Source organism: Oenanthe melanoleuca, chromosome 10 (genome assembly GCF_029582105.1).
Source record: "Oenanthe melanoleuca isolate GR-GAL-2019-014 chromosome 10, OMel1.0, whole genome shotgun sequence".
Lineage (NCBI taxonomy): Eukaryota > Metazoa > Chordata > Aves > Passeriformes > Muscicapidae > Oenanthe > Oenanthe melanoleuca.
This window is the reverse complement of record NC_079344.1, coordinates 16099584-16110793: the sequence shown is the minus strand read 5'-3', so window position 1 is coordinate 16110793 and position 11210 is coordinate 16099584. Positions and strand designations below refer to the sequence as shown.

The 11210-nt window shown below is 55.0% G+C and overlaps 1 protein-coding gene across 1 annotated transcript; it reads right to left on the bottom strand.

Moving 5' to 3' along the window:
- Positions 1–6802: 6802 nt before the first annotated feature.
- Positions 6803–10406, bottom strand: NMB (neuromedin B). The gene is made up of 3 exons (XM_056499480.1): positions 10171–10406; positions 9609–9811; positions 6803–7071 (listed from the first exon to the last, which is right to left on the bottom strand). Exons 1-3 carry the CDS (start codon positions 10301–10303, stop codon positions 7024–7026), a joined length of 384 nt encoding a protein of 127 aa, XP_056355455.1. The 5' UTR covers positions 10304–10406; the 3' UTR covers positions 6803–7023.
- Between the last annotated feature and the right edge of the window lie 804 nt (positions 10407–11210).

Genomic DNA, 11210 nt, shown 5'->3' with positions numbered 1-11210 from the left:
ATAAAGTAAAAGGACTCCTCTGTCTGCTTTTTGGACATAAACCTCTGGTGTTTGTGGATTAATTTTCCTGACCATCTCCTTGATTTTCTTGCAGAACAGTAAAAAGTCGAGTTCCATAAGGCAGGAAGGTCTTCAAAGCCCCGTGTGCACTGCCTGGTGAAGGCTCCACACTGAGCAGGGCTGTGGCTGCATGGCCTCTCCATGACCTGCTGCTGACTCCATCCCTGGGCAGTGTCCCTGGGAAGGTCCTGGCTGGGCTGTTGGGCACCAGGCAAGGTGTCTGGAGGTGCTCCCAGACCCACTGTGCAGAAGATGCTCAGGTTGTAACCTGGCATGGAGATAGTGGAAATCCAAGCTTTTGGGGTTTGCTCCTGTGCTTTGGCATCTCAGTTGGCTGGAGAAGGTTGTATTGATACTGAGAAGGGCCAGCATGGCAGGAACACTCTCCTGACCCACATTTGGGGTCTTCCCTCTGAAACTGGCATAGCCATCCCCTGGATGTTTCTTTTTTGCATCCCAGTGAATGGGCTGGCTGTGTACCCACCCCCCTGTCAGAGGGAGGTAAAAACAAGTATTCACTCATATCCAACAGGAAATAAAGGCATTTTTTGGGCAAAGACTTTGCCATTTCTCCTCAAACCCCCAATTGGCCTGACCCAGTCTGAACACTGCATCCCTCCCCAGGAGCTGTTTAAAAAAATTAAAGGGTGGCAAGGGTGGTGTGGCTGGGGAATGTGTGTGCAGAGATTTGTTTGGAGCTCTCTGCTGGGGATGTGGCACCAGCTGCAGCTCTGACAGCCTCTGCAAAGCAGAGGGAGGCATGGACTGCACAGCAAATGGAGCAAATCCCTTGGGGTGGTCACACAGACACCCGTGGGGCTTTGGAGCTGGTGGAAAGGCGGGAGCACCTCTGTGGAAGAGGATAATGAGGAGGTGGCTGGTAACTGTCAGGATGAATTAATCAAGATGGGGAAGATGCAGCCATGTAAAGGAATGTGTGGGATGAGGGTCTAAGGCCTTGTTGCACTCCCTGGAGCTGGGAGAGGCAGCAGAGGGATGAGCTTGGATTAACAAATGTGTGGAGTTTGCCTTCAGAAAGGATTGAGGCATGGTGGGTTTGGGGCTGCTCAGACAAGCATCACAAACATGTCCTTTGGGGGGATACCCTACTCCCAAAAAGGAAAACAAGGGGGAAGGAGTTCCCCTTCTTCTCTAAAGGATGTGTGCAAGGATGTCAGGAGCTCCCAGGAATGCTCTGGCTCTCTCATCTGTCCCCAGCAGTGACAGCAATGGGCTGTGATTGTGGCAGTGGGATGCTCCCTTCCCTGCAGTGCTGGTGAGATCATATCCTGGGAAGTGTGAGAAAGCTGCTTGATTTACCCCTCACTCAGCACTCTGCATATAGGAAAAGGTTATTATTACAACTGGCTGTCTGTCTTTTCCTCCTTTTTAAATTTTAAATTTTCTGAGTATTTCTGCAGGTAGCAAAGGTGTGTGTTTCATCACACAGTTTCCAGGGAACATCACACATTTTCCAGGGAGTTTCTCTCCCCTGTCAGCACCCTGCCCTTGCTGGGGCAGCCTCTTCTGCTTCACTCCCTCGGGAGCGATGGATCAGAGATTAGAGATGAGTCATTTCGTGCAGGTCAGGGAAGGGAGGGGGCAAGGGGAGGGCCCCATCCCCTCTTGTGCAAGGGGTGCTGATGCTGCAGCCTGCCTCCCTCAGCGCTGGGAGGAGCAGAGAGCAGAGTGGGTACGTGCCTGGGCAAGGACCTGATTTGGGGATGGACTGGGAAGATTTCTGCCAGAGCCACCGGATCCAGGAAGATAGATGTGATGCTCATATCCAGGAGTGACTCTGCCCCACAGCTGTGCCCATCTCCCCTCTGTCTTCTCCCCTGGGTTTGAGCTGGGGCTTGCTGTGATGATCCATCCTGTGGATTCTTGCCCAGCTGAATTGTCTGTGGTTGAGCAGCTTGAAGGGAATGACAGGAGGAAGGAAGGAAGGAAGGAGGGACCCCCTCTGATCAGTCCCACCCTGATGAGCAGGGAGGTTGCTGTGGGGTGGGTTTGGCTCCAGATATATTTGCAAGAAGGATCTATTTTTCCAGCTCTATTTGGAAGTTACACATTCTGAGAGAAGGTCACTACACTGAGCAGTGGGTTTTGTATCCTGTGGTGGAGACAGTTCAGGGTCAAGGGGCTGCCAGGAGATGGAGGCAAAGCTCAGCAGGAGTCACATCTCATCCTGGTGGGAGCTGAAACAGGAGGGGTTTCAGCCACATTTCAAGGAAATCCTCTTCTAGAAATTGTGTTGAGTGTTCAGCCCTCTGACCCTTCCAAGAGCCAGGAGAGGAACAACTCCCTGGACATGCTCTAGACCTTCTGTGGCACATCTCCACCTCCAGTCCCAAACAGCTCCTGCCAGCTCCTGCCAGTTTACAGGTTTCCTGTGCTCTAGAGATACAGGGGACAGAAACCTAGCTGTGCCATTGCCCCCCAAATATCCCCACGGGCACAAAGAGCCATGTCTGAGTGGGGAAGGGGCTGGGGCTGGCCCCATTCCTTCCCTTGGGGTTACCCAGCTTGGATGTGATGCACTGTGTGCTAAGTAGCACTTTCATCCCTGGCTGCATCTTAGAGAGCTTTCCCTTGTAATCCCTGGCATCAGAGGCCAATTTTAAGCAATAAGTGTTTTTCCATGGAAACTCCTCCATCTTTTATCTCCCTGCCAGCCTTGGAATCCCTTCACACCACCTCCTGAGGTGAGAGCTTCCAGACCTCAGATCAGCAGAGCATCGTGGGGGAAGATGGCCAAGGCAGATGAGGGGTTGGCCAGGACTCCTGTGCATGTTCTGTACCAGCTCTGGGTGCCACAGAAGCTTTGATGGATGAGGAAACACCCTGGAATGAGGGAAGGGAAGGGAAGGGAAGGGAAGGGAAGGGAAGGGAAGGGAAGGGAAGGGAAGGGAAGGGAAGGGAAGGGAAGGGAAGGGAAGGGAAGGGAAGGGAAGGGAAGGGAAGGGGAGGGGAGGGAAGGGGAGGGGAAGGGAAGGGAAGGGGAGGGAAGGGTAAGGGGAGGGAAGGGAAGGGGAGGGAAGGGGAGGGGAGGGAAGGGGAGGGGAGGGGAGGGAAGGGGAGGGGAGGGGAGGGGAGGGGAGGGGAGGGGAGGGGAGGGGAGGGGAGGGGAGGGGAGGGAAGGGAAGGGAAGGGAAGGGAAGGGAAGGGAAGGGAAGGGAAGGGAAGGGAAGGGAAGGGAAGGGAAGGGAAGGGAAGGGAAGGGAAGGGAAGGGAAGGGAAGGGAAGGGAAGGGAAGGGAAGGGAAGGGGAGGGAAGGGAAGGGGAGGGGAGGGAAGGGAAGGGGAGGGAAGGGAAGGGGAGGGAAGGGGAGGGGAGGGGAGGGAAGGGGAGGGGAGGGGAGGGGAGGGGAGGGGAGGGGAGGGGAGGGGAGGGGAGGGGAGGGAAGGGAAGGGAAGGGAAGGGAAGGGAAGGGAAGGGAAGGGAAGGGAAGGGAAGGGAAGGGAAGGGAAGGGAAGGGAAGGGAAGGGAAGGGAAGGGAAGGGAAGGGAAGGGAAGGGAAGGGAAGGGAAGGGAAGGGAAGGGAAGGGAAGGGAAGGGAAGGGAAGGGAAGGGAAGGGAAGGGAAGGGAATTTGGCTGTTTTGCTGCAGCCTGCTTCCCTTTCTGCTGCCTTCCCTCCCTTCCTCACTGCCCAGCTTGAGGCTCTCCTGAGGAAGAGAGGTGTCCAGGCCTCTCAGAGGAGGGAGCAGCCCAAGGTGCCCAGGGTGTCCTCTGTCAGTGAGCACCACAGGGAGCACTTCACTGAGCCTGGGACAGCAATGACACCAAGTGGTGGCAGAGGACTCTCACTGACATCCCTCTGAGCCTGCTCCATGCTCTGAGTCAGCCCCACAGCCAAAGACACAAATGCCACTCGTGATGGTGACTTGTGTCTGTTTATCTCACTTCATGAGATAAAAGTTCTTGTCCCATCCCTGGGGTCATGCCACGGCCTCAGGTGTGGGGGAAGCCCAGGACAGCCGTGGTCACAGCTGTTAATGAGCTCTCAGGCCTCCAAAGAAACATTTCACAGGCCTGAACACCCCAGGAAAGTCATCCCAGTGATCCTGAGGGGCCTTGTTGCATCTCTGCTTGCAGTGCACAGGAACAGCAAGGTCTGCTGTGAGCATTGACTTGAGCACCAGCAACAGAGTGGCAGGTTATCCTCAAACCAGAGGAGCAACAGGAACAGATCAGAGCTGGGAAAAAACCCAAAGTGAAGAATTTACTCATTTGCTAAGCTTGGCACACAGCTTTGGTCCTGGAACTTTCCAAGGAATGTGACCTGGTGAGTGACAGGACATTGTGCTGAGCCTGTGCATGCTGTGGGCCAGTAAAGGTGGATGACAGGGCAGAGACAGAAAACTGCAAAAAATTATGAGTTTCCTCAAAAGCTTTCCTGACCCTCTCAGTTTGTAACCAAATTTCAAGAGGGAATAGCAGGTTAAGGGCTTGAGCAACTAATTGCCTGTGAGGGAGAAATGGAAACACTGAAATAGCTGAGCAGTGGACCCAGCCTTCATCCATGGAGGTTTTCAAGCCCTGAGTGACCCAGTCTGGGCTCAGGGCTCCTGTTGCTTTGGGCAGATGGCTGCACTGCAGGTCTGCAAAGATTTTCTCCAGCCTGTGCTTGTGGGAGGGTGTCCAAGGCAGGTCCTGGGGCCAGAATTATCCCAGTCTGGGCAGAGGAGGATGAAGAGATGCTCCCCAGGGGAACATGCACTCCTTGAACTCCACTGCCTTGGAAGGTGCTGCCTGTGGAAGACTCACCCATGGAAGGTCACAGATATCCCTGCTGCCCTCAGCTGCTGCTTCTGCCAGGGGACTGAGGGGCACTGCAGTGACAACAGAGGAGGAGACGTGCTGAGAGTGAACCTGGCACAGGGGAGGGGAGGTGCCTTCCCCAGCTGTGAAAATGCGTGGGGGGTTGTTTCTTCCAAAACCTGAATCAAATACTTAAATTAATTGACAATAAATTAACTTATGTTCCCCAAGGTGAGCCTGTTCTGCCCATGGCAGCTGCCAACAAGCAACCTCAGCCTTGTTTATCTCAGCCCAGAGTGATTGAGGACTGGGGACACAGACACAGAGACAGCTGGACAGGTTCTGCTGGGTCAGAGGGAGCATGAGGATCTCACCTGGCCAGGAACCTGCTCCCCCTCCAGTGAGCTTGACACAGTGGTGCCATGACACATCAAGTCAGGAGCCCCATTAGGCTGTCAGTCCTCACACTGCTGCCTGAGGGTCATCTGGTTTCCTCCAGTGTCAAACACAATCCACAGTGTCATTATTTTTCTTGCTATTAATTAGTTTTAAGTCAAGGCTTTAACTCCTAATGAAAAGGTGAGCTGGGGGTCATCCACATCCCAAAACACAGCAGCAAGTCTGGGCAAAAAAGTGAACATTAGAGGAATGATTGCAGGAAAACCTGTTGAGCAAAGCTGGAGGGCAGGAGACCATGAAGGGCTCACACAGGGAACAGCTGCAGATGGGCTGCTCAGCAGAGTGTGCAGAACCTGCTCCAGTGAGGAAGAGGAGGCTTGACAGGATCTATCCTTGGAGGAATAGTGAGCAGCATGGTGGGAAGGTTTCCTTCCATGGCTCTGATCCCCCTACCAGTTATCAGCATCTTCAGGTCATCCCTTGGCTTGGTGTGATGTGCTCTGAAGTTCCTGTTCTTGGGCAAAGGGCTCTCCTCCTTTGGGATCAAAGGATTGGGTTGAATTTATCATCAGAAGCGTGGGGAGCAGAGTATGAAAGTTTATGTTCTCATTTATGGCATCACTCTGGGCTCTGCAGGCAGGTTTTGCTCTCCCTGGGGACATCCCCAGGACCATGGAGATGCTCAGACTAAAGGCTGGCACAGTAGCAGCTGCTGAGCTGTGAGGAGAGAAGGCTCAGTAGAGAACTCAGAGCCCCTGCCAGTGCCTAAGGGGGCTCCAGGAGAGCTGGAGAGGGACTGGGGACAAGGCATGGAGGGACAAGACACAGGGAATGGCTTCCCACTGCCAGAGGGCAGGGTGAGATGGGATATTGGGGAGGAATTCCTCCCTGAGAGGCTGCCAAGAGCAGCTGTGGCTGCACCAGCCCTGGAAATGTCCAGGGCCAGGCTGGACAGGGCTTGGAGCCATCTGGGATAGTAGAAGGTGTCCCTGCCCCTGGAATATGCCACAAGGTGTGCCTTCTAACCCAACCCATCCCATGATCCCATGGCCCCACAGGTGGCTGGCAGCCTTAGGGTGCATCTGTGAGCAGCCCTTCCAGAAGGTACAAAGGCAGAGTCTGCTCATGGGATTGTTCCACCACCCACTTCAGCAGGTCCCAGCTCCCTTCTCAGCCATCCTGCACAACAAAGGGCCCTGTGAGTGTCTGACTGCATGCAGAGGGTGCACCAAGCCATCCCCACAAAGCAGCCTCATCATCAGATCTGTTTGATGGCCAAGGCCCCTGCAGTGACCCTGAGGTGCCACAAGGCCAGGACTCTGAGCCAGAAATCCCACCACTGCCAGGACAAGATTTTTCTGGGAATATTCCCAGCAAAGATGCTCCAGTGGTGAGTGGTGTGATTAGATCACCTGAGTGTGCTGTTTTATCCCATCAGGGTCTCCTCCAGTGAGCAGAGGCTGCAGGGACTGAACCCAACCCCTCTGAGCTGCTGAGAGCCAGGCTCTCCCTTCACCCTGCCCCAAGGAGCTCCCACTCATCCTTCCCCCTGGGCTCTGCCTTCCCACCCCCACACAGGAGTCTGTGCAAAGAGCCAGTTTTATTCACACAGGCAAGAAAACACAAAACATACAGGAACTGTACAGGGAGGCTCCACTTTTCACACACACACCATCACTATTAACAATATTTCAGAAAGAATAAATAAAAGTGATGTTGCTATAGAAACCCAGGAGGACGATGCTCTCTGTTCATCACACACAGCTGACCTTGCAGACCTCATCCTTCCCAGCTGCACCTCTTCAGTTTGAAAAGTACTTCTCCAGCACCTTGGTTAAAAGCCCTGTCTCCTAAAAACAAGACACAATGGTGAGACATGAGGCAATTCACACAACCACCCATGCTGGGCACTGAGGGACAGACAGACAAACATCCCATGCTGGAGCATGATGGCTCTTCAGGGGTGGCTTGGGATGGCACATGGGAAGGACAGAGCCAGAAGCCTCCCATCTGTGCCCCAATGGCTGAAACAACTCAGATGTCAGAGGGAAACTTCATCCCAGTGAGAGCTTCAGGGGAGAGCCTCACTTAGCAGGGAATGGGAGAAGGCAAAAAGAGACAGAAAACCCAGCAGGGAAGAGTCACAGAGGAGTTTGTGGGATTGGCACTGAGCAGGTCCCAGAGCTGTGCAGGACAGCACCTGCCTTCAGGCAGAAGGGCTCTCCCCATGCCACTGGAGCTCTTCATTCCATGGCCTCTGCATCCTGGGGAATCAATGCCACACACCCAAGGAGATGACAAAGGAGGGGAAGGACCCTCCTCTGCCAGCCCAACCTCTGTCACACAGAGCAACATGACAGCACTGTGAACCCCAGCATGCTGAGAGCCAAGCCCTGTCTGCCACACAGCTGGAAAGTTGGGATGGAAATGAGAGACCCTGAGCAGGGCCTGGACAGAGGGGCAGAGCTATGAAAAAGCCTGTGAGGAAGGTGGGACAGGGCACACAGATCAGTTCAGGCTGGGTGCTGACACCTGGTGTCCAACAACAATCTTGCTGAGGGGGAAAGCTGCCAGGGTGGCAGGAATTTGGACTAGCACTGTGACAACCCACAAGAGCAAGAAAAAACTAAGGTCACACAGAACAGTATAACATGGACAGACTCAGAGGCACTGGGGAGAAGCAGTTCTGTAATATCCACAGCAGCACAGATGTGAGGGTGCCCTGGGGATGGGTGGGAGAAAGGAGCAGGAGGGCAGGAGCTGGGGAAGTGAGGTGCTCAGAGGTGCCCAAGGAGCAAAACCAGAAACAGCACCCAGCAAGGGGACCAGGGCACTGCCAGAGGAGAGGCTTCAGGCTTTGGGAGGAGAAAGTTACACATGGAGCACATGTGTAATCCCACCTTGCCCTAGAGAGGCACCAAGGCAGGCACTGGCCAGCACCTGCACAGCACACCCCAGCAGCAGAACCTGTGGTGCAGTACCAGCACTCAGGGCAGCCTTTGCACAGGCACATCTGTAAAATGAGCACTGATCTGTGAAGGGGACAGCCCCACTGAGCACCTTTACCAAACTCACATGCTCAGAAACAAGGCAGCACATCTACCAGCTCTCCCACCCTCTCAACAAGTGCCCTCCTGCTCAAAGGTTCCTTGGGGAGCATGGGACTCCACAGCCCTCATCTCCTTTCCAGCTGCACCTGAGAGGCAAACACTGCAGCAGCCAGCACAGCACAGCACACAGAGAGTGGGTGGGCTAGTGCCTTCATCCATGCCCAGCTGCATCCTCACTGGATACAGGTTCCCTCTACCAGTGGGAACAGCCCTCTGAGATGCATCAGTTTACCCTCATCTGCTGAAAGTGAGTCCAAAAGGTGCTTGAACAATCAGAGCTCTCAGGCTCCCAGTCCTGCAACTCTGCTCCACCTGTGCCAGAGAGGAGCAAGCCCTGCCTAACCCTGCACAGCAGAAATAGCTTTACCTGCATGCAGTGCTACTGGATAGCTCCTCAGACATCTGACTCAGTGGGACAGCACAGCCAGGACTGATTTAAGAGGATTTCATGCTTGTTAGAGTCCCAGTTACTTCCTGCAGTGACTGGAAAGGGTGAGACCCCAGGGAAGTGTGCAGGAGGCAACAGACAAGCAGAGCCACACAGACTAATTCCATCTCTGAATGCAGAAATTCCATCCCTGGACTGAGCAATTCCATCTCTACATCCTGCCTGAGGATCTGTGCCTGTGCACTGCTCCCAGAGCAGGTTTTCACTAGGAGCCAAGTGAGCTCAAAGGTAAAAGCCACAGTAAGGCTGAGGATCTGCTGATACACAGGGGAACCAGTGAAGCTCCTGCCCTCTCCCTGCTCCCCAAAACTGCTCTGCAGCAGCAGGACAACACACCCTGTGCAAGGCTTTGTGCCCTCAGCATCGAGGAATCCCAGCCACACTGACAGAGCCAAAGCTCTCTGCCTGACTGATGCTTTTCCCTTCACATACTTTGTCTCTCTTGATCTCCAGCTGTGGAAATAAGAAGAAAGGACTTCCCTGTCCTAGGAAAAGGGGACTTTTTCTGCATCTGGCTGAGGAAGACCCAGATGCTTATTAACAACCCCTGGAGACCACCACTGTCACAGCTCCACTGCAGTGTTACCTGCTCATCCTCACACCCTTCACAAGCACCTGGGACTATTTGTCACTGCCCAGCTAGACACAAGCCTCAGGACACTTCTCCTCTCTCCCTTTATAGCTTGTCTTAAGAAGTCGTTTAAGGAGGGTTAGAAGGAAGGTAAAGAGGGGAAAGCACCAGTAGCAGCTGGGCAGGTGCTCCCATCTCCAGCACAGCTCCTCCACCCCTCTGCTCCGAGCATCTCCCTTCACCTAAGTCAATATTCACCTGGTCGGTAAGGTCATATTTCCCTCGGTTCTCATCCAATAGCCTTTCTTGCAGGAGGATTTTCAGGAGCTCCCGGGTCAGCAGTTCCACAATGTCCTCCATCAGGGCTCGTAGAGAGGGACTGAAGACCATTGGCACTGCAGGCTCCTCCGGAGTCTCCAGGTGTGGGGAGCCTGTGACACTCTTCTTCCCCATGAAGTGACCTGCAACAGCACACACGGTGTGTCGGGGGGACCCACCAGCAGCAACCACCGAGGAGCACCAAGTCACCTAATAAACCAGCTGAGCCAAGAGAAACGCAGAAATCCCAAGCCCTCACTCCACACGGGATTTTTGAAAACTTCCCTCTCTGTTCCTGCTGACAAGATCTCTGGAGTTACAGAGATGCCACGCAGGGATGCCGGTACTGGTCAGTCTGCTGGAAATGTGGGACCTGCTGCCCAGGGATGCAGGTGGAGGTGACTTCAGCCGTGCCCGCGGTGGCACTGCCAGCACCCCGTCCCCTGGTGGGAGCAGGGGCTCCGCACAGGACAGCGCACTCCCCGCGCCCCCCGCCCGGTACCTGTGGCCCAGAGGTTGCCGCGGGGGTTGACCTTGATCTTGGCGGCCTGGCTGCGGTGCTCGGCTAAGTCGAGGTGCACGGCCGGTCCCAGCGCGGCTCCGCAGAGCAGCAGCAGCAGGCAGCGCAGCGCCATCGCCGCGGGACCCGCGCCCGCCGCCGCCGCTCCCGCTTATACCCGCGGGGCGGGACCGCGCCGGACTGCCCGCCCGGTTCTACCCGCGGGGCGGGACCGGCACCGGCACAGCCCCGTTACACCCGCGGGTCGGGACCGGTACCGGCACAGCCCCGTTATACCCGCGGGGCGGGACCGGGCCGGACTGCCCCGTTATACCCGCGGGTCGGGACCGGCACCGGCACAGCCCCGTTATACCCGCGGGTCGGGACCGGACCGGCACAGCCCGCCCGGTTCTACCCGCGGGGCGGGACCGGCACCGGGACCGGCTCAGCCCGGCTGACACCGCCTGTGCCCGCCGGGTGTCATTGTAGCGGGACGTGACTGACCCATCACCGAGGTGAACAGTGACACTCACCGCTGAGTCTGATCCCATCCCCAAATCTCTCCGTCGTGTCCTGCCCATGTTCCACCTTCTCCACGCTGCCTTTTCGCACCGGAGCTCAGCCATGAGCTTCATTTCCAGTTTAGCTCAACCCCATCTCATGATACACGTACCTGCACACCTGATTATCGGGATGTGTTGGAGCGGTGGTCCGAGCTTGCATCTCAGCTTGTTGGAAAAATCCTATATAATATGTACTGGGGAGAGCTGTTGCTTTTAGCCATTCAGCTTTTAGCCACTTGCTTTTAACCATTCATTTATTGCCATTACTTTTTGCTATTGCTTGTCTGCGTACTTTTGAGACTGATGTACTTTGTAATAAATAACCTTTTAATAAGCTGCTTTGCTTATTTAAGAAAACCCAATGAAGTAGGAGCCAAGAGCTCAGAGCAGGAGCCTAAGCCTAAGCTCCAGAGTTGGTGCCATAGAGCACTGGAGGTCCAAAGAACCTCACAGGGATGGATAATCTGAGGATCCTGTCCT